The sequence below is a fragment of the Mesoplodon densirostris genome, chromosome 4 (assembly GCF_025265405.1).
Source record: "Mesoplodon densirostris isolate mMesDen1 chromosome 4, mMesDen1 primary haplotype, whole genome shotgun sequence".
Classification (NCBI taxonomy): Eukaryota; Metazoa; Chordata; class Mammalia; order Artiodactyla; family Ziphiidae; genus Mesoplodon; species Mesoplodon densirostris.
This window is the reverse complement of record NC_082664.1, coordinates 49,718,016-49,742,166: the sequence shown is the minus strand read 5'-3', so window position 1 is coordinate 49,742,166 and position 24,151 is coordinate 49,718,016. Positions and strand designations below refer to the sequence as shown.

The window sequence follows — 24,151 nt, the reverse complement described above, 5'->3', positions numbered from 1 at the left end:
CTGTTTTCCATAGTGGTTGTATTAATTTACATTCCCACCAACAGTGCAGAAGGGTTCCCTTTTCACCATGCCCTTTCCAGCATTTATTGTTTCTAGATTTTTTGATAATAACCATTCTGACTGGCATGAGGTGATACCTCTTTGTAGTTCTGATTTGCATTTCACTACTAATTAGTGATGTTGAGCATCTTTTCATGTGCCTCTTGGCCATCTGTATGCCTTCCTTGGTGAAATGTCAATTTAGGTCTTCCACCCATTTTTTAACTGGATTGGTTTTTTTGATATTGAGCTCCACGAGCTGTTTGTATATTTTGGAGATGAATCCTGCCTGTTGTTTCATTTGCAAATATTTTCTCCCATTCTGAGAGTGGTCTTTTTTTGTCTTGTTTATGGTTTCCTTGGCTGTGCAAAAGCTTTTAAGTTTAATTAAGTCCTATTTGTTTATTTTTGTTTTTATTTCTATTACTCTAGGAGGTGGGAGAAAAAAGATCTTATGTCAAAGAGTGTTTTTCCTCTAAGAGTTTTATAGTGTCTGGTCTTACATTTGAGTCTTTAATCCATTTGGAGTTTATTTTTGTGTATGGTGTTAAGTAGCATTCTAATTTCATTCTTTTACGTGTAGCTGTCCAGTTTTACCAGCACTTATTGAAGAGTTTGTCTTTTCTCCATTGTATGTTCTTGCCTCCTTTGTCATAAATTAAGTCCCCACATGTGCGTGGGTTTATCTCTGGGCATTCTATCCTGTATCATTGATATATATATTTGTGTTTTTGTGCCAGCACCATACTATCTTCATTACTGTAGCTTTGTGGTATAGTCTGAAGTCAGGGAGCCTGATTCCTCCAACTCCATTTTTGTTTCTCAAATTGCTTTGGCTATTCGGGATCTTTTGCGTTTCCATATGAATTGTAAAATTTTTTGTTCTAATTCTGTGAAGGATTCCATTGGTAGTTTGATAGGGATTGCATTGAATTTGTAGATTGCGTTGAGTAGTATAGTCATTTTCACAATATTGAATCTTCTCATCCAAGAACATGGTATATTTCTCCATCTGTTTATGTCATCTTTGACTTCTTTCAGCATTGTTTTATAGTTTCTGAGTACAAGTCTTTCGCCTCCTTAGGCAGGTCTATTCCTAGGTATTTTATTCTTTTTGTTGCAGTGGTAAATGGGAGTGTTTCCTTAATTTCTCTTTCTGATTTTTCATTGTTGGTGTATAGGAATGCCAGAGATTCCTGTGCATTAATTTTGTATCCTGCAACCTTATGAAGTTCATTGATTAGTTCTAGTAGTTTTCTGGTGGCATCTTTAGGATATTCTATGAATAGTATCATGTCATTGGCAAACAGTGACAGTTTTACTTCTTCTTTTCCAATTTGTATTCCTTTTCTTTTTCTTCTCTGATTGCTGTGGCAAGGACTTCCAAAACTATGTTGAATAAGAGTGGCAAGAGTGGACATCCTTGTCTTGTTCCTGATCTTAGTGGAAATGCTTTCAGTTGTTTACCATTGAGTATGATGCTTGCTGTGGGTTTGTCATATATGGCCTTTATTATGTTGAGGTAGATTCCCTCTATGCCCATTTTCTGGAGAGTTTTATCATAAATTGATGTTGAAGTTTGTCAAAAGCTTTTCCTGCATCTATTGAGATAATCATATGGTTTTTATTCCTGTATTTGTTAACGTGGTGTATCACATTGATTGATTTGCATATATTGAAGAATCCTTGCATCCCTGGGATAAATCCCACTTGATCATGGTGTATGATCCTTTTAATGTGCTGTTGGATTCTGTTTGCTAGTATTTTGTTCAGGATTTTTGCATCTATGTTCATCAGTGATATTGGTCTATAATTTTCCTTTTTGTGGGTGATATCTTTTTCTGGTTTTGGTATCAGGGTGATGTGGTTTTGTAGAATGAATTTGGGAGTGTTCCTCCCTCTGCTATATTTTAGAAGAGTTTGAAAAGGATCAGTGTGAGCTCTTCTCTAAATGTTTGATAGAATTCACCTGTGAAGCCATCTGGTCCTGGACTTCTTTTTGTTGGAAGATTTTTAATTCCGGTTTCAATTTCATTACTTGTGATAGGTCTGTTTATACTTTTAATTCTTCCTGGTTCAGTCTTGGAAAGTTTTGTCCATTTGTCCAAGAATTTGTCCATTTCTTCGTGGTTGTCCATTTTATTGGCGTATAGTTGTTTGTAGTAGTCTCTTATAATCCTTTGTATTTCTGCAATGTCAGTTGTGATTTCTCCTTTTACATTTCTAATTTTATTGATTTGAGTCCTCTCCCTTTTTTTCTTGATCAGTCTGTCTAAGGGTTTATCTATTTTGTTATCTTCTCAAAGAACAAGTTTTTAGTTTTATTGATCTTTGCTATTGTTGTCTTTGTTTCTATTTCATTTATTTCTGCTCTGATCTTTATGATTTCTTTCCTTCTACTGACTTTGGGTTCTGTTTGTTCTTCTTTCTCTAGTTGTTTTAAGTGTAGGGTTAGATTGTTTATTTGAGAATTTTCTTATGTCTTGAGGTGAGATTGTATTGCTATAAACTTCCCTCTTAGAACTGCTTTTACTGCACTCATAGGTTTGGGGTCATTGTGATTTCATCATCATTTGTTTCTATGTATTTTTTTATTTCTTCTTTGATTTCTTCAGTGATTTCTTGGTTATTTAGTAGTGCACTGTTTAGCCTCCATGTATTTGTGTTTTTTACAGGTTTTTTTTCCTGTAATTGATTTCCAATCTCATAGCGTTGTGGTCAGAAAAGTTGCATAATACAATTTCAATTTTCTTAAATTTTCCAAGGCTTGATTTGTGACCCAAGATGTGATCTATCCTGGAGAATGTTCCGTGTGCACTTGAGAAGAAAGTGCATTCTGTCACTTTTGGGTGAAATGTTCTATAAATATCAATTAGATCTATCTGGTCTACTGTGTCATTTAAAGCTTGTGTTTCATTATTTATTTTCTGTCTCGATGATCTATCCATTGGTGTAAGTGGGGTGTTAAAGTCCTCTATTATTGTGTTACCTGGTTGTTAGCATTTTCCTTATGTATTGAGGTGCTCCTATGTTGGGTACATAAATATTTATAATTGTTATATCTTCTTCTTGGATTGATCCTTTGATCATTATGTAGTATCCCTCCTTATCTCTTGTAACAGTCTTCATTTTAAAGTCTATTTTATCTGATATGAGTATTGCTACTCCAGCTTTCTTTTGATTTCCATTTGCATGGAATATCTTTCTCCATCCCTTCACTTTCAGTCTGTATGTGTCTCTAGGTCTGAAGTGGGTCTCTTGTAGACAGCATATATATGGGTCTTGTTTTTGTATCCATTCAGCCAGTCTGTGTCTTTTGGTTGGGGCAGTTAATCCATTTACATTCAAGGCTATTATCGATATGTACATTCCTATTACCATTTTCTTAATTGTTTTGGGTTTGTTTTTGTGGGTTTTTTCCTTCTCTTGTGTTTCCTACTCAGAGAAGTTTCTTTAGCATTTATTGTAAAGCTGGTTTGGTGGTGCTGAATTCTCTTAGCTTTTATCTGAAAAGCTTCTGACTTCTCCATCAAATCTGAATGAGATCCTTGCTGGATAGAGTAATCTTGGTTTTAGGTTTTTCTCTTTCATCACTTTAAGTATATACTGCCATTACCTTCTGGCCTGCAGTTTCCACTGAAAAATCAGCTGATAACCTTATGGGGACTCCTTTGTATGTTTTTTGTTTTTCCCTTGATGCTTTTATTATTTTTTCTTTGAATTTAATTTTTGTTGGTTTAATATATGTCTTGGTGTGCTTTTCCTAGAGTTTATCCTGTATGGGACTCTCTGTGCTTCCTGGACTTGATTGACTATTTCCTCTCCCATGTTAGGGAAGTTTTCAACTATAATCTCTTCAAGTATTTTCTCAGACCCTTTCTTTTTCTCTTCTTCTGGGACCCCAGTAATTCGAATGTTGGTGCGTCTCGTGTTGTCCCAGAGGTCTCTGAGATTGTTTTTAATTATTTTCATTCTTTTTTCTTTTTTCTGCTCCTCAGCAGTTATTTCCACCATGTTGCCTTCCAGCTCACTTATTCGTTCTTCTGCCTCCATTATTCTGTTATTGATTCCTTCTGGTGTATTTTTCATTTCCATTATTGTGTTGTTCATTTCTGTTGTTTGTTCTTTACTTCTTCTAGATCTTTGTTAAACATTTCCTGTATTTTCTCAATGCATGCCTCCATTCTATTTCCGAGATTCTGGATCATCTTTATTATCATTACTATAAATTCTTTTTCAGGTAGATTGCCTATTTCCTCTTCATTTATTTGGTCTTGCAGGTTTTTACCTTGCTTCTTCATCTGTGACATGTTTTTTGGCCATCTCATTGTTTGTTTGTTTTTTTATGAGGGGGATTGTGTTCCTGTGTTACTGGTTGTTTGGCCCGAGGCTTCCAACACTGGAGTTTGTAGGCTATTGTGTAGAGCTGGGTGTTGGTGCTGAGATGAGGACCTCCTTGAGACCTCAGTCTGATGAATATTCCCTGGGATCTGAGGTTCTCTGTTAGTCCAGTGGTTTGGACTCGGAGTTCCCACTGCAGGAGCTTCGGCCAGACCCCGGCCTTGTGAACCAGGATTCTGCAAGCTGCCGGTTCACTTTGGGGTTCCTCCCATCTCCTTGGGGATCAGAGTCCCACACAAGCAGCCAGCAGGTGCCCTAGTTGTGGGGAGATGCTATCTCTGCATCTTCCCACCCCACACATCTTGACCCTGCCTCTATATCCCATTCTTATTACAACTTCTCAGCAGCATGAAACACTCCAGCTGAAACACTCTCTTCCCTTGATTTTCTGCAGCACCTTCCTCTATTGGCTCCCACGCCCACCCCCGACTCTCTAGCTGCTCCTTTTTGGTCCCTCTTGCAGGCTCTTCTGCCAGTGGAGTCAGGAGTTCCCCCAAGGCTCAGTTTAAGCTGCTTTCTCTTCTTGTTCTACCCTCTCTTCTAGACAATCTCAATAATCATCGACAATCTAATGAATCCTAAATTTATAACTTTGGCCCAGGCTCATCCTTTAATAAAGTTCCAGACCAATGTATTCTTACTGCCTTCTCTAGTTCCCTTTGAACGGAAACATCCTCAAACTCAAGATGTCTAAAACAAATATGGTTTCTTTCCTCTGAATAGTGGTGAATGTTGCCATCTTTGTATAACTCGGAAAACAAAGTATCATCTCTTGCGCCTCCCCATTCCTAAACTCCACAGGTCTAATCACATCAATCAGCATGCCCTTCAATTTTACCACCTGAATTTTAAATACCTCTTATATCTGTCCCTCTCTCTTCACTGCCACTATTTATCATTTCTCCTAATTTATCTCCCTGAATTCGATATGTCTCTACACTGAAGCTAGAGATATCTTTTCAAAACTCAAATCTACTTTGCTACCAGCCCACACCCACCAGTTTCTGCAGTCAGGTCTTTTCACCCCTTCAGATCTCTGCACATGTGACCACTTCAAGGAAGCCTCCTCTGACACCCTGATCTGCATCAGATTCCTATGCTCTTAGAGGACCAAGCACTTTTCCCTATCTCATCATGTAATTATGTACTCATCTGTGCTGTTGTATGATTAGAGCTCCCTGAGAGTAGGGACTGTGTCTGTTTTCCTTGCCACTGGTTTTCCAGCACCTAGAGTGGTCCTTGAACATGAAACACCTTAAATATGTGTGTGAATAAACTAACACATGGAATTAATCTAGGGCTTCACATACCCACCCTGTCTAAATATTATTTCTTATTTATTTAAAATATTATAATTTCTTCTCAGCCCAAGAAAACACATCATAGTGGAATCCCAAAGAGAAATTTCTACTTGTTCTATACTAATACAGTTGACCCTTGAATATCACAGGTTTCAACTGTGCAGGTCCACTTATATGTGGATTTTTTCAATAGTAAATACTACAGTACTACACATTCCAAGGTTGGATGAATCCATGGATATGGAACCTCAGATATGGAGCAACCATGTATACAGAGGGCCAAATCTGTTATTCTCGGATTTTCTACTGCATGGAGGGTCAACACCCCTCATCCTTGTGTTGTTTAAGTCAACTGTATATGCAAGGCCCTCCAAAATGTGTAACTAATTAGGTGAAGAGATATCAAAAAACAAATGACAAAGCACCACACAACTCAGCTAATGAAAGGAAGGAATAAATTCTAATAAAGGAAACTTTAATATAATGTTAGATCAAAGAAGGAATCTTTGTGTATCAATATAGGTTATATCCTACTTTAAGATGTTACCTACCCATATGACTAAAACTGTGAAATGCAGTATTTTAATATTTTATTGCCAGAAGTTTTAATACTGAAAATTCTTTCTTACATTTTAAATGATCCTAGATTATATCTCATAGATGCAATAACTTATTACCTTAGATTTAGTGTTAGCAATCTGTTTGATAATACAGGCAGGGTCTAGTCTGTCTTATTCACCACTATAAACCTGCTGCCTAGTACAATGTCTGTTACATATTATGTGCCCAATAAAAATTTGTGAAATGTGCCCTGATATCTCTTCATGAACAAATTTTCAATGTTTACACTAAAGTATATTAATACCTGAATATTATATGCACATATAAACAAAAATAAATCCTTATTCCTTGTAAAGTTGGATCTACTCTATAAGGTTTTCTTATCCTTTATTTTAATCATTTAGTCAATAAATATCTAGTGGTGCTTGTACTGGTGCTTGTTCAGACAATATCATATTATGTACTGCCACCCAAGGATGGAACATGGTGTTATTACAAATGTAGTTCTTTCCCTTCAATAAGCGTCCTCAATGGGTCTACTGCTAAAAATGTTATTATTCCTTTGTCCAAGTTGAAAACTTTGATGTTATCTTTAAAACTGGAAAAAGAATACTGATACATATGATTAAAAGTTGTAAGGCTACTTATACTGAAGTTATCACATTTTTATTTTTTCCTGTAAAATGGTTTCAATACTTAATCATGTTTCAAATGGAAATAGTCTAATATTCTAAGATGACTGTAGTATTACATTCCACATACTTTATCAATGCAGCAATTCCAAATAGGGGTCTTAATTTAAAAGAAAAACAAAACAGATTCTCTTAGCTACAGATACTATGTAATTATAAAAACTTGACATTTGCTGCCACCTTGTGACTGAGTGTAAAATAGTCTCCATCCTCTTGTACTGAGATAAAAAGTGGCTTTTTCCCAAGTCAACATGAGAGATTACAGGACGAAAGGACCAAAGTATTACAATATTTTCCCAATTTACAAAATTACAGTATAGGCTTCACCACAGACACAAAACACTGTTGTTACATATAGTATGCATTTCTATATTAAGCCTCATGAACCTCCAAAATAATCCATTTATCTGATATCTAATTACTAACAGGATTGTTATTCATAAAGAACATACTAATCAAAAAAGGAATCAAGCCCTTGGGTTGGTTATCTGCTTTTTTACTCTACAAACACATACAACTAAGAGTCCTTGCATTGAGGGGTCACATCTTTATTTGGTCATTAACAGAGAAGAAAGTAAGAGAATCTTTTCCCATTTTCATTTGGTGTCTAACCAAATGAGCTGGGGAGGGGGGAATAATTCTATTATTCAGGGACATTATCCAATTACTATTTCATTGTGGTTTATATTTTTCCCCCTTTTTCTTTCTTCTAATTATCTACCAGTAAGGCTGGAAAACCTAAGAGAAGAAACTTAAATCTGTCTATAAATTGCAACCATAAAGGAGAATCTAAAAGAGAATGACAAGATGGCTTAAAAAAAAAAGTTAGGGATCATAGTATCTATAGACTTAATCATCTCTTCACTTGGGGAATGAAATAATCAAAAGTTGGATCAAATGTGGTTGGGAAATGAATGGAAGAGAAATGGTTCAAAAATGATTTTTTATACCTCTGATGTTTTTGTTACTGTAGAACATGTTGCATTTAGGATTGACTTTCTGGAATCAATTTCTTGAGTTCACAAAAGTCCCCAATATACCAGTACACATTTCCCACTAAATAAAACAAAATTTATGAAACTCTACTACATTTGCTTAATCATTTACTCAACAATTATTAAACACCAGATATTCTGTAATGTAATGCAATGCACCAAGTCCAGTGAGCCGAGTATAAGACACACTCTCCACCCATAAGGAACTTACTAAATAATTAAAGAGCCTGTAAGCTAGTACCTCAAAACTAAATGGTGGATGCATTCCTAGAGTAGCCAAGAAAAAGCCTATTTAGCCATAATAGCTTTTATTAACAAGAAAAGCAGAGTAGGAGGAAATCATATTAAAGATACAAAGCATGATATATTCTGTCTTATTCAAATGATTACAAAACATTATACTTACCTAAGCCAACACTATCTCTCTCTTACTAATGCTAAGAGGCCTCCTTACTCCTCCTTTATTCTTTGCTGGGATGGTGGCATAGACATTTTTTGAGTTCATTCCTTGGATTCTTATTTGTCTACCACTGAATCAGGTTTCATAGAATAGTTAAAATAAAAAGATCCTGGCTATTTAAAAATATCCTAACTGTATAGCTTTAAGAACACTGGTATCTTAGTTCCTTCATTAGGATGTGGTCTTATCTATCAAAATTTTATTTAATAGTATTTAGTATATATAGTATTTAGTATATATTTAATAATATTTAACAGTAACTGGCACAGAGTAGGCACTCAACAAATGTTTGCTGAATGACTGAATTCAGCCAAAGAGATTACTGGATTAACTATGTAGCTACAAGACAGTTTTATGAAGACAAGCAAAGTGAATGCTTCTGAGAATGCTGAAACTCATGGTTCATTAACTTATTAACCTTGGAGACACAAACATAATAACCTGAAATTTTACACGGGTTTCTACATCTTTAGCATGACACAGTTATACAAATAGCTATGACTCAAAATCAGGAAAATAAGCATGCATACCACAGTATACCTTTCAACTTAATTGCCACATCGATATAGGACTGCAGAAATGCCATGGATACTGCTTGCCCTACATTAAAATAAAAAATTAAACAGATATTACAATGTACATATCTCTAAAGCAGTGGTCCCTAACCTTTTTGGCACCAGGGACTGGTTTCGTGGAAGACAATTTTTCCACGGACTGGAGGGTGAGGGGATGGTTTCGGGATGATTCAAGCACATTACACTTATTGTGCACTTTATTTCCCTTATTATTACATTGTAATATATAATGAAATAATTATACGACTCACCACAATGCTGACAGGAGGCAGAGCTCAGGCAGTAATGTGAGCAATGGGGAGCGGCTATAAATACAGATGAAGCTTCGCCGGCTTGCCTGCTGCTCACCTCCTGCTGTGTGGCCTGGTTCCTAACAGGCCACAGACCAGTACTGGTCCGTGGCCCAGGGGTTGGGGACCCCTGCTCTAAAGCATCCATACTTATATATAACAAACATATAGATTTATGGGGTTTCCCCAAATTGTTATTTATTAGTAAGAAATATCCTAGTATGCAGTAGTCAATATTGTCCAAACATTTAAGAGGGTTTCTACATTCATACTGCAAGGAGTATACTTGAACAGCTATTGTTTGAGGATGAAAGCAATATAGTGCCTATAAATCTATAATAACTGTTAATCAGTCGTTAGCTTGAATACAATAATTTTTCTAAATTAGTAAGCTTAACATCTAGTTTAATCATTAACCTTCAATTTGTAAGTCAGATATAATCAGTTGTACAGCCCCAGAATCAGCTAGAAGTAAATATTTTGAAGTGTGGAACATATGAAAATTATGTCACTTTACAATGTGCAATAACAGAATGCAAAAATAAAATCTGCCTACTTTAAATGCCCTAATATGCAATATAGTAGTCACCTCTAAAGGCTCATACTCACAACCAGCATAGAAAAGCACTATGCTGTCAGAAGCTGTTACTGTCGCATTAAATGTCTCTTCTGTTAGCTCCACTGTGAGTTCCAAAGGTAACTGTCTCTTCCTGTCTCTGTAAACAGTTTCTGCTACTTCATCATCTTGAATATCTAAAATGTTTGAAGAGGAATTAATATAAATATAAATGTATAACTTAAAAAATTTAAGCTCTTCTCCCAGTCAAGCACGTGAAAATTTGGTATTTTATAAAAACTTCTGAATTCATACAATCTTAATATTTAAAATGCATGATATTTAGAAAACTTTCCAGTTGTCTGGCTTCCTATCTTTTTTTTTTTAATTTTTTTTTTTTTTTTTTCCGGTATGCGGGCCTCTCACTGTTGTGGCCTCTCCCGTTGCGGAGCACAGGCTCCGGACGCGCAGGCTCAGCGGCCATGGCTCACGGGCCCAGCCGCTCCGCGGCATATGGGATCCTCCCAGACTGGGGCACGAACCCGTATCCCCTGCATCGGCAGGCGGACTCTCAACCACTGCGCCACCAGGGAGGCCCTGGCTTCCTATCTTAAATGACTCTCAGATGCTTCCTGACCCAGAAATTGTCAAGTTTTAGTCAATTCCAAAAGGCATTAAACTTGTCAAGAAATAATATAAATATTGCTCTTTTATTTCTAATCAACATATTAATTTATAAGCCAAAAAAGTCCTACCATACACATTTGACAGTGTTTCTTTAGCTTCTACTACATGCCAAGCACTGTGACAGACACTAAGGAAAGTGGTAAACAAAGCAGACATAGTCCCTGACTACACAGAGCCTCTATCTATGGAAAAGTCAGTCAATAATCTGATCACTAAATAAATATATAACTATAAATGTGATCAGTTTAAGAGGAACGGTAAAATACACAGTGAGAGATTTTAACAGGGAGATTTAGATTGGGAGATCCAAAGTCCACCAGATAGAAAATCAATAAAAGGATGTTTTAGGCAAAGGGAAAACACACGCAAAGCTCTGAGAAATAAGAGCTAAGCATATTCTAGGTACTGAGGGAAGGCAAATTTGACTAAAACAAGATGGCCTGAAGAAATAACATGAGAAAACTCTAGGCTAGACAGTAGCTGGATTATAAGAGGCCATATAAGCCAAGAATTTTGGATTTTATTCTAAGTGTATTGAGTTAAGGGTGGATTCTGAATATGTAAAAAACTTTCATTAGCCACAATATATAGAAATATTGAATCATTATGGTGTACAACTAAAACTAACATGTTACATGTCAATTAAATCTTAAAAAAAACCTTTTCATTCAGATAGACCCATCCACCCACCCATTCATCCATCCATCCATCCATCCAAGTATGTGGTAAAAAAATAAAAAACACATTATGAATTCACAAATATCCTATTGGAATTTATATAGGTGGTATGGTAACACTGGAGGGACATCTAACTTGATAAGAGAGACAAGCTTCCTAGAAGAGTTGACACAAGCTGAACATTAAAAGAAAAATAAAACTTAGGCAGGCAGTAGAGGCATATGGAGTAAAAGGAACAGCATGTACAAAGCAACAGTGGCATGAAAAATCATGATGAAGTTGAAATCTGAACACTGACTCTCTGATATTAAGAATTATTGTTAACTTTGGAGATGTAGTAATAGCATTAATTATGTTAATTATAAAAGGAGAATCCTTACATTTCTGAAATGCACAGGGAAATATTTATGGATGAAATTGTATGTTTGGAATTTGCTGCAAAATAATAAAGGGAGGGCAGTGATTGGAATAGGATTAGCCATAAACTGATGGTGGCTGGGCCAGGCCAGGTAATAGGTACCTGGAGATTTGTTCTATTATGCTGTCTACTTTATGGTAAGTTTATAATTCTCTGTAACAACATATTAAAAAGAAAGGAAGGGAGGAAGTGAGAAAGGCAATGCATTCAGAAAACTAAATTATTACTTTCCATATGATTGCTAATACTATAAAATAAAATACTAGGTCTGGATTTCAGTACCATATTGGCAATTTTTAGCTGTGTAACTCTAGTCAGTTATATAACTCTGTATCTCAATATTCAAACCTGTGAAACATGAGTTCGACTATTAATTTTAAGGTACTTTTAAATACCACATTCTATGACACTAAAAGTTATGCCCTCAATACCAAAATTAATAAAGGCCAATTTTCTCATTTACTGTATTTTTTTCTTATTATTCATGTATTTTCATTTTCCTGCCAGTCCATTCTTATTTCTAATCCATCCTTTCTTCTCTTATCTTGTCCAAACACCTCCTTCTTGCTTCCCTATTCTCTTAATAAGCCACCCTCATTTATAAATTTATAATTTATAAATTTATTCCTCAGCTCAAACTTTCACCAATTCATATATATATATAGTGTGTGTGTATATATATACACACACACTCTTTTTAGCCACACGTTTGTTATTTTTTTTCATACTCTCATTTTGGAGACCTCAGTCCATTTAATTCTGATTCATCTTGTGCCCATTTCCTTTGAAGGACATTTTTCTTTATATTCCGCTCTTACATGGTAACAAACTCTTTCCAAACCCTCATCCATGTCTCATATAAATGGGAATGAAATGAAAATGAGAGGAAAACTGTGTATATGGGCACGACATCAAACTATATTATGGGTCAGTATGGATTACAAACATAGGAAGTTAAGACCAAAAAAAAAACCCCCCAAAACCAAAACAAAACAAAACATTCCACTACAAAGCAAAAAAAGAAAGCTGTAAAAGAAACATGAGAACTGGGCTGAGGAGAGAAGATAGGGGAGAGTTAGAAAAAAAGAGAAGGCAGCACCAGAGGGCAAACTAAAGCCAGAGAATCAGGAAGTAAAACAGGGGACATGGCAACAATGAAATTTTGAAACAGGCAATTACCACTGAGGACAGGAATCTTATTAAATTGACGGATGATTCCTCTGACTCTGAAGAATATATGAACCATGATAGGAATAAAGCAGGGAGTAAGAGAGCAGAACACAGATCTGCCTATACAATGACGATGCTATGGAGGAGAACTCTGGCTTAAATCACGAGCAATTCTAACCTCTGTATATCAGAAAAAAACTAGAGCAGTGCTCAAACCAAGAAGCTGGTCACCAGTAACAGTTAAAGCTCAGAGCCCTTATTAAATGTATAATATAGATGTTGATCCTCATAATAAAGGGACCTCATGAAAACAATATGTAAATTACTTCCATCTTGGGACTCATGATAATAGGACTATATAAAAAGTATTTACGGGACTTCCCTGGTGGCACAGTGGTTAAGAATCCACCTGCCAATGCAGGGGACATGGGTTCAATCCCTGGTCCAGAAAGATCTCACATGCCGCGGAGCAACTAAGCCCGTGTGCCACAACTACTGAGCCTGTTCTCTAGAGCCTGTGAGCCACAACTACTGAGCCTGCACACCTAGAACCCATGGTCCACAACAAGAGAAGCCACCACAATGAGAAACCCACGCACTGCAACAAAGAGTAGCTTCCGCTCGCTGCAACTAGAGAAAGCCCACGCACAGCAACAAAGACCCAATGCAGCCAAAAATAAATTAATTAATTAATTTTTTAAAAAGTATTTACTAAATGGGACTCATGATAATAGTACTATATAAAAATTCAAGTATTTGCTAAATACTATAGAAATTTTATAGACCAATAGAGAAGAGAGAAAAGTAAATAAGCAATTTCAGAATAGGACTGATGTTATAAAAGAAGTACTAGGAATGATAATGATCGTAAGTAAGATTTCAAGTCAGAATGCTCCACATGCCATTTGTGTGACATTGGGCAGATCACTTAACTGAGCTAAAACACAGATTTTTTCCTCTACAAAATGAAGGTGACCTCAGCTAACTCAGAGGACAGCTATCAAAGTAAAAAATGTGTGGGAAATAGCCTTGAAAACTATAGAATACTTCAAAAATGTAAGCAATAAGAGCAATAAAAAGAAAAACAGAAATAACATGTTAAAAAGAATTATTAAAATGTTATCAAAATTTACTCCTTATACTGTTAACAATCGGATTCATTTACATCTACAAATACAACTATATTTATCAGAATTTCATATCCTAATAGGAATAATAAAAATAAAATATCATATTATGGCTCCTGGGTCCTTTTTAAACATGGAGTAGACCAGTAGGGCTGAAAGAACTGATGTGGAGGATAAAGGCACACTTGTGGAAAGCTAGAAGCCTGACATGTAACAATGAAAGGTATCGCACTAAACAAAATAGAGCATCCTTATATCTTTACACCTCATCAACTTGCTAAAATGAAATTCAAAATTAATTTCTTCAGGCCTCTTCACATTCTTGAATGTGACAGTTAATTCACTGAAATTTCACTGACCTTAAGGATGCTGGGCATAAATGGGAGGGGAGCATGATCATCAAAAAAACATATTACCCATATCTGGACCTTCAATGTCATTGTCTTCATCTTCGTGCATTTCCTCAATGTGCATATTACTTTCCACACGGGATACGATTAAATCAATATTATTTAACACCAAAAATTCCACTGGCACTCCCTAGAAATACATTAATTTTAAAAGATATGACTAAAATATAACAAAGCATTTTAATATAAAAATGTTTTACTTGTTTGATACTAAAATGAAATGAAACTAAACCTCTGAACTTCAATTTTAATATTTTTTTAAAAAGGTAAATTAACTCCACGATCACTATCAAAAGCATCCAAAGTATATGTTATAGAAAGATAGTGTGCGCTACTGAAAAAGAGGGCAAAAAAGAACTGAAAGCCTTGCTTGCTTCTTGTCACAATTACATTACACTGACATCTGAAGCATTTTACATATAACAGTAAGTCCTACCTCAATACAATTGAGGTATAAAAATATATACAATTTTATTGCAGAGACAAAATTATTTTGTATTCTATAGAAATATTCAAAATAATACTTCATCTAAAAAATTTCCACTAAAAAGTTGAATTGCCTGTTTAGCCATAAACATAAAAATACTATCTGCCCCTAGGTATTTTAAGAATACCAAATTCTATTCCATTGAAATTATTCCATTAAAATTTCTTTCACTAAGCCTCAACCAAAACATTTTTAAAACATGAAATTTTAGGCCACTGGATTATTTTAGTAAATTATCCCTGCTGCAACCTCATGACAAAACTTGAAGGGATGAGGAGTTGCTTCTTATGGATGAGCAAAGAAAGTGGTTTCTTGAGATGGAATCCACTCCTAGTGAAGATGCTGTGAAGACTGTTGAAACGACAGCAAAGGATTGAGAATATTACAAAAGCTAAGTTGATAAAGCAGCAGCAGGGTCTGAGAGGATTGATTCCAATTGTGAAAGACGTTCTACTCTGGGTAAAATTCTACCAAGCAGCATCGCTCTGTAGCATACTACAGAGAAATCATTCATGAAAGGAAGAGTCGATCAACAGGGCAAACTTCACTGTCGTCTGATCTTAAGAAACTGCCGCAGCCACTGCCCTGGTCGGTCAGTAGCCACATCAACATCAAGGCGGGACCCCCCACAAGCAAAAAGATTACAACTCACTGAAGGCTCAGATGATGGTTAGCATTTTTTAGCAATAAGGAATTTTTAAATTAAGGCATATACATTGTTTTTTTAGACATAATGCTATGGCACACTTACTAGACTACAGTATAGTGTATATATAACTTTTATATACACTGGGACAACAACATGAACTTTAATTCTTCTACAAAACCTATTTCCCGATAAAAAATAAAGTAATTGCCTACTTAGGGGTCTTTACCTAATAGTAAAAAAAAATAGCTTCAGAAAGTATTCTTTCCATTACCTGGTCAAAAAGCAAAGCATACTAGCCCCACGGTGTACACATCTGAACAATACTACAGTTCTCAAAGTATTTTCCTATTTGGTCTTATAAAACTTCTTGTAAGTTAGAAGGGGAGGTTTTATGACTATCTCACAAATGAGAAATCTGAGCTTGAAGAAGTTAATTCAGTTATCTGGACCCAGAACTAGCAGGAACAGAATCCAAGTCTTCTGACTCTTTAACCCAGTATTCCTATCACATTATGCAAGGGAATTTATGTTTAAACTGTCTGGCAGTTCATAAACATATCAATAATTTTTAGCATATGTATATAATATTTACAAGATGTTCAGAATTAAAGAGTTCTTAATAAGAAAAATTTAAGGAAAAAGGGACATTAACAGAAATTTACAGAGGAAATACAAATGACCTAACTAGTCAAAGTTATCAAAGACATGCAACTTAATACTGAAACTTTTTTTGTGTATAGAAATGATTTTTTTTTTAAGATTACTGTTCAGTACTGGCAAAGATGTATGAGAAACAAGAAATTCCAAACCCTGCTGGTAAAAGTATAACCCTTTTGGAGGGAAATTTGACAATGTATTTTAAAAGTCTTACAAATTCCCATTTCCTTTAATAAAACTTACTTCCAGAAATTTAGCAAAAGGAAAGAATCAGTGATGTCCAAAACAGTGTACAAAGGCAGGCATCACAGCACAATAGCAAGTAATGAAATATAACTGTACATGAAAAGCAGGATATATAGCATGATCCTAAATTTCTTTACAATATATAGATAGGCAGAAGATTTGCACCACTTGGCCACAGGCCGCCTCCAGTGCCGCAGGATGTAGGGAGGGGTCCGCGGCCCCGAGAAGAGTCCGCCACCCACCTGTCTTCCATCACAGGGAACTCTCTGCTCCCTGGGCCCGAGAGACCCCACCCTTTCCCCAAGCTGAAGCCACAGGGCATTGAGGTACCAGCCAGATGTCTTCTCACAAAGGACCTGTGGTGGCCCAGGGCAATGGGGCTCCTGCCGGGAACAGGCTGACACAGCAGAGCTGGCTGAGTTGGGCCCCCTGCTAGAGGAGCTAGGCAAGCAGGGCATCGCCAGCCCAACCAAAGCTGAAGAAGAGCAGGCATGCCCAGTGCCTCAGGAAGAGGAGGAGGAGGGGCGGGGGCTGACACTTCCCCTGCAAGCCCACCATGCCATGGAGAAGATGGCGGAGTTTGTGCATAAGGTCTGGGAGGGGCGCTGGAGGGTCATCCCGCACGACGTGCTCCCCGACTGGCTGAAGGACAACGACTACCTGCTGCACGGCCACAGGCCGCCCGTGCCCTCCTTCCGGGCCTGCTTCAAGAGCATCTTCCGCATCCACACGGAGACCGGCAACATCTGGACCCACCTGCTTGGTTTTTTGCTGTTTCTCTTTCTGGGAATCCTGACCATGCTCAGATCAAACATGTACTTCATGGCCCCCCTTCAGGAGGAGGTGGTGTTGGGGATGTTCTTCCTGGGTGCGGTGCTCTGCCTCAGCTTCTCCTGGCTCTTTCACACCATCTATTATCACTCAGAGAAGGTCTCTCGGACCTTTTCCCAACTGGATTATTCAGGGATTGCCCTGCTGATTACAGGGAGCTTTGTCCCCTAGCTCTGTTACTCCTTCTACTGCTCCCCACAGCCACGGCTCACCTACGTCTCCAGTGTAGGCACCTCTGCCATCATTGTGGTGCAGTGGCACCAGTCTGCCACTCCTAAGCACTGGCAGACAAGAGCAGGGGTGCTCCTGGGGCTTGGCTTGAGCGGCATCGTGCCCACCATGCACTTTACAATCGCGGAGGGCTTCGTCAAGGCCACCACGGTGAGCCAGATGGGCTGGTTCTTCCTCATGGCTGTGATGTACATCACCAGAGCTGGCCTTTATGCTGCACACTTTACAATCGCGGAGGGCTTCATCAAGGCCACCATGGTGGGCCAGATGGGCTGGTTCTTCCTCATGGCTGTGATGTACATCACCAGAGCTGGCCTTTATGCCGCATGGATTCCTGAGCACTTCTTCCCTGGAAAATCCGACATATGGTTCTAGTCTCATCAGATCTTCCATGTCCTGGTGGTGGCAGCTGCCTTCATCTGCTTCTATGGGGTCTCCAACTTTCAGGAGTTCCGATATGGCCTGGAAGGGGGCTGTACTGACGACTCCCTCCTCTGAGCCACCCTGCAAGGGCGCAGGAGGAACTTCCCAAGTGCTTTTAAAATAACTTCTTTGCTGAAGTGAGAGCAAGGGTCTGAGTTGTGTTTCTAGAAGAAACCTCTTAGAGAATTCAATACCAACCGACCTTCAGCCCACTTCACACTCACTGGGCAGTAAACTCTCCGTTCCCTCGCTGAGAGCAGTGGGGATGGGCAGACGTGGCCGCCTCACCACTGAGCCATGCCTTCCTCCGTAAGGCAACTACTGTCCCCTCACAGAGATGGGGCTTTGAAACTCATGTTGAGATTTTATCCCCCCTCCAACCATTCTGGGGAAAATGGACTGGGACTCTTCAGAAATTCTGTTTCTAGAAGAAACTGTCCCTCCCTCACCCCTGTCTTGACTTTGTAACCTGGCTTATAACAGGCCATCCATTTTTGTAGCACACTTTTGAAAAACAATGATAACCTCGTCCATCTTTTTAGGGCCTGGACCTGCTCACACAGCAGGAAGAACAAAGCCACCAACTTTTACACAGCCCAGCTAATCATGGACATGTGTCCAGGCTTCAGATAACTTGAGTTTTAATTTTTTTCTTGGCAGAGTAATGGAAAATTAAAGTGGGGAAAGATATTTAATATTTAATACTAAGCTTTAAAAAGAAACCTGCTATCATTGCTATGTATCTTGATGCAAAGACTATGATGATAATAAAAGAGTACAGAAGACACTTGGCATTCAAAAACAAAACTAATAAAGAATACATATATATTTAAATAAACACACACACACACATGGAGAGACAGAGTAACAGATGAAAAAAAACACACCAAAATGTTAACAGCAATTATCTTTGAATAGTGGCAATTCACAGAATTTTCCTATAGTAAGTGTATGTTACTTTAGGACCGCGTGTATTAAATAAGCAGACACTGTAGACCAATACATAAAATGACTAACCTCTTCTGCTCTTTTGAAGACCACATTAGCATTCTGAGGAATGTCCACTTCCAAAGAGTCCCTTTTTCCAAATGGAAATAAATGTTTTATGTTGTTAATCTCAAGAATAATAGTCATCCAGGATGTCAATCTAAAATAGAGCTGTAAGTTCTTATACTAAAAAATGTTTATGAAGAAAGATTACAATTTAGTGAGTCTGAGAAATTTTACATATAAATACAGATCAGATTTTCTACCCTCTGTCTTAATCTACAGCTTCATTTAGCAAAGTTTAAAGGTCTAAATATTAATCAAGCTGATAATTAAAGACTTTAGCTCAGCAACTGGTTTTAACTATATTAGAGTCCATAAGAGATCTGATTTTATTTATAAGTGAACAGATTGCCATATAAGAAAAATATTAGTGTTCTGCTAAATACAGTATAGTGACTACTTTATACTTAAAATACCTTAACAAGAGCAGAACTCCTGCTTTTCCCAGAAGACGCCAAGCAACCCATTCTGCAGTTGTTCTATCAGCTTCATATGTAGCTTGTTGACTAACAATAAAAACCAGTGGTAATCCTAGTTGAAGATGAACAGTTGAAACTTGTTGAGGATCTTCAGCAACTTCAGTCTTCATTTAGAAAAAGAACGAAACGTCTTTACTATATGATAATAATGTTCCAACATTTGGATTTAAACCCTGCTAATTCTTATCAATAAAGATGAGTGAAAAAACAAGTCTGTGAAATAAATCCATTAACGTTAACAGAAATGGTCTCATGATTTTCTAAGTTTAATGCTCCCAGTGTACCTATATAGTTTAAGCATTATGAAACTAACAAATTTTACAAGGGGTTAAACAGAAATTTACTACCATAAAGAATAAGGATATTATAAAGAAACAAACAAAAAAAAATAAAAAACTGTGGTACTGATAAATAAAGAGATAGATATTTGAAACAAAACAGATAACTAAGGAACAAATACTTCCACATAAGAATTTAACATATAATGACATATTACAGAACAATAAGGAACATCTGAGTTGACATCAGCTTGCATATACACATCTGATTTCACCCCCTCCAGAAATCCCAGCACAACTATAGCAGTAGGATTTTTCAAAAGAGATAAACATACATATGTGAAAAAAGGAAAAGAGAAAAGGCAGCAAAATTTTGGAAGCTGGAGAACAAAACCCTAAAGCCATGAGAGAGGAAAAGCTAAGAGACAATTTCACTTTAACTTCAGAATCCTAAAATTGCTCAGGAACTGTCACTGCCTGGCGTCTCTGGAACTGGGAGAGAAATATTGGAAGGGGAATAGCAGGAAGGCTCCAAAATAAGGAGGAATAGGTAAAAACCTTTGGGGAAGCATTAGATCCCTAGATTTCCCTCCCCAACTCCATGAACTTAGGTCCCTCCCTCACACTAGAAGAAATCTGGCCGGATTGCAGGAACAGCTGAGAGTGGGAATACCATACCCAAAGCAGGGGGATTGAGTACCCAAATGCTGAGACTTCTTTTAGCCCTTTCCCAGTTAGTTTCCAGTATGCTAGCAGCCAGACTTCTGTACACCATCAGAAAACTGGAAGTTCCTTTTCTGGGGATCTTGAGTAACCACAAGAAAAAGTCTAAAGCTACTGACATTGAGGTTCACCAGAAAGCAGCCCAGATCCAATCACCCTATGGAGCTCAGAGTTAACAAGTCCGATCTACAGCCTCAGAATTTCCAATCAGCTTTTTTAGTTTCATATTCTAAATCATGAACAAGGAGTAACAAGCATCTAAGGAAAGCCTCTAACATGAAAGACAGAGACCAGAACAAACAGAAAAACAAGTAACGTGGAGGAAACAGACTATTCAGAAGAAGGTTCAGAAAACCACCACTGATAAGCTCAAAAGGATGGGAAGATAGACTATCCATAAAGAAATGAAAAATAAAGTTGAATAAATCTGCCAGAAAGTATAGCAAAAGACAAATGGATAATAGAAGAGATAAAATTGAGGGACTAGTTCAAGAGGTCCAACATTCAAATAGGAGTCCCAGAAAGAGAGAAGGGAGAAAACAGAAGGGAAGAAATCATCACTGAAATACACACAAAAGTTTCCCACAACTGAAGAAGCATGAGCTGCCAGACTGAAAGAGCCCACTGAGTAACCAGCATAGTGGGTAAAGGCAGATACACGGGAAGATGCATTCTTGTAAATTTTCTAATTATTGGGGGTTTTTTAATCATAAAAGTTTTCACAGAGAAATCTATATTTACCTGTGGTAAGCAGAATTCTAAGATGGTCCCCAAGATTCCTGGTGGACACATTTTGTATAATCCTAATTCCTTGAGTATGGGTGCTACTTATAGCATAGTCATTCCCTTGATTAGGTCACACCATGTAAGACTGTCATAGCACAAAGGAGTGAGATTGTCTCCTGGCTTTGAGGGAGAAAACTGCAATTTTTTGAGGGGGCCACGTGGTCAGGATCTGAGAACAGCCTGTAGGAGGTAAGAGCAACACCAGCCAACAGCCAGCGAGAAGGTGGGAACCTCAGTGCTACAACAACAAAGAGCTGAATTATGCCAAAACCTGAATGGGTATAACAGCCTGAAGGAGTAGAAAAGCCTGGTTTTTTCTTTGTGTATTTGGAGGACTATAAGAAATTTAGTATTAAAAACGTAAAAAGGGGGAACAGACAGTAAGGCTGGAGATCTGGCAAGGGGCCAAATCATTAAAAACTATATATATCCTCCTAAGAAGGTAGGGCTTTATTCTGTAAATAATTGGAAGCCAGTTAGGAACTGCAAAAATTATTATAACAAGATCATATATGTGTATTTAAAATATATCACTCTGTTAAAAAGAAAAAAGGGACTTCCCTGGTGGTCCAGTGGTTAAGACTCTGGGGAACTAAGATCCCACAGGCCATGTGGCCCAAAAACCCCAAAGAACAGAAACAAAAAAACATATACTAAAAACCAATGAATCCTACTATTTAAATGGGTGAATTAAATGATATGTGAACTATATCTCAATAAAGATGTGTTATAAATAAATAAATAAATAATTAAAACATATCACTCTGCAAGCAACAGAGAGCATAAACTTAAAGAGAGTGAAGTACAGGAATACAATATAGACCAGATCAGTTGCTATTGCTAAAATAGTACACGAGAGAGGGAGAACCTGGATTAAAGCGCTGGCTGTTAGAATGAAGAATTCAGAAGATATTTAAGATCTAAAATTACATGCAGAGAGATGTAGGAGTTGAGAATGGTTTTCCAGGTTTCGGCCATGAATGGACAATAAATTAACCAAGATAATGGAGCAAGAACAGATGGTAAAGGATAACACATTAATGCCGGACATGTAGAGCTTAGGAGAAAGACATCTAGTTAGTAGTTAAATATATGGGACAGGAACTCTGAAGAAACATCTGACCTGAAAATTCAAATCTGAGAATCAGTGTAGTTAATGCCATAGAAATAGATGAGGGTGTGTTCCAAGCATCTATCACTGTGTATGTAGCAAAGCACGCCAAAACCTGATGGCTTAAAATAACAAGAATCATTTAATTTGACCATATGTCTGCAAGCTCCTCTCTGGTTCACATTGCATTAGTGGGGCATTTCGACTGGAGGGTGAAGGTTCCACTTTAAAGATGGCTCATTCACTGGCTAGCAAGCTGTTGCTGACTATTATGAGCTCAGCCAGAACAGTGGGCTGCGGACCTCAATTCCTCTTCACATGACTTCTCCTCAGGCTTAATTTCACAGAAAAGTAGCTGGGTTTTAAGAATGAGCAATCAAAGACAGCAAGGCAGAAGCACATGGCATTTTATGACATATAGCCTCAGAAGCCACATATCATCATTTCAGCCTTATTCTACTGGTCAAGGCAGTCACAAAGGCTCAATCATGTTCAAGGAGAGAAGACAGACTCTACCACTGGACAGGCACATTGATAATGTCACATGATAAGAAGAGTTTATGAGATGGGAGAGTTGTTATTGCCATCTTTGGAAAACTTAATCAAAGTCTGATACGATGAGGCTTTGGGGGGCTTGGAGAGAGAAGTGAGTATATTTTGCAAGTGGGACACATATGAATTGTTGTAGTCAATGGTCTACTCTCTGGCTACAATTTCCACCCCTATCACAGGCAAATAACACTTCTCTCCAAGATTTCCAAGCCTCATCCCATCAGACTTTGAGACCAATGCAAACTCTAAGATCTCATCATCTACATTCAGGTCTAGTGTGGTATCTTGGATATAGCTCCTTGAGAACTGTTCCTCTCAATTTGAAGAAATGAATGAATTATTTTTCCCCATTCTCAATAGACAATGATGGAACAGGCAAAAGATAACCACTATATACATTACTGTTTTAAAGGGGAGAAAGCAGAAGAATAAAATGGTCATTAGTGTATAGGGATTCTGAAGCCCATTCAGGCATATGGGCCAGTTCCTTGATTAGGGCTCAGTCCTACTCCCTAAGGGTTTGTTCTCTGAGGCTCTGGGTTACATATTTGGGCTCTTGATTTGCCCTCCAACTCATCCTTTCTTGCTTAAAAAAAAAAGGAGCCTGTGTCTGCAGCTGAGCAGATTTCTCAGTCATTTCCTGTCCATAGAATATGGGGAGTCTAAAGACTTCTTTTCATTTTGTGCTGTTTCTGTCCCTTTCCATACAAGCTGGTATACTTCTTCTAAAACCCTGTGGTTCCTTAATTATAAAGTTATAATCCATTCCATTAGACAAAAGACAAAATTACAAATGTCCTGATAGGTAGAAAAAGTAATAGAGTAGTACCAAGAAGATTGCTAATAGTACCATAAAAATTACTAATAATTTTATATATCTATAAAAATATGTATATTTTTTAAATTATAAATTAGTACAAAATATACAAAAGTGACAGAAGCACTCTTGCACCAGGGGTGAGATTACAACTTAGAAATTTTCAAAAAATGATATAAGAAAATGAAGGACTATAAGAGACTGCTATGAACTATTATACACCAACAAATTAGATAAACTAGAAGAAACTGATAAACTTAATCAAAGTCTGATACGAATCTACCAAGACTGAATCAAGGACTTCCCTGGTGGTGCAGTGGTTAAGACTCCATGCTCCCACTGCAGAGGGCACAGGTTTGACCCCTGGTTGGGGAACTAAGATCCCATATGCCACACAGCATGGCCAAAAAAAAGACTGAATCAAGAAGAAATAGAAACTCTGAACATATAACTAGTAAGTAGAGACTGAAT

General features: G+C 37.4%; 1 protein-coding gene and 1 pseudogene across 5 annotated transcripts in view; one reads left to right on the top strand and one right to left on the bottom strand.

Moving 5' to 3' along the window:
• Positions 1 to 24,151, bottom strand: part of TXNDC16 (thioredoxin domain containing 16) — a 116,340-nt gene that overhangs the window by 38,769 nt on the left and 53,420 nt on the right. For all 5 annotated transcript variants that reach the window (XM_060098110.1, XM_060098108.1, XM_060098111.1 and 2 more), the window contains 5 exons: positions 19,351 to 19,517; positions 18,902 to 18,962; positions 14,367 to 14,490; positions 9,924 to 10,067; positions 8,990 to 9,049 (listed from right to left, as the gene is read on the bottom strand). In XM_060098110.1, coding sequence (XP_059954093.1) covers positions 8,990 to 9,049; positions 9,924 to 10,067; positions 14,367 to 14,490; positions 18,902 to 18,962; positions 19,351 to 19,517 — 556 coding nt within the window. The remainder of the gene's footprint in view (positions 1 to 8,989; positions 9,050 to 9,923; positions 10,068 to 14,366; positions 14,491 to 18,901; positions 18,963 to 19,350; positions 19,518 to 24,151) is intronic.
• Positions 16,737 to 17,959, top strand: LOC132489174 (adiponectin receptor protein 1-like; annotated as a pseudogene).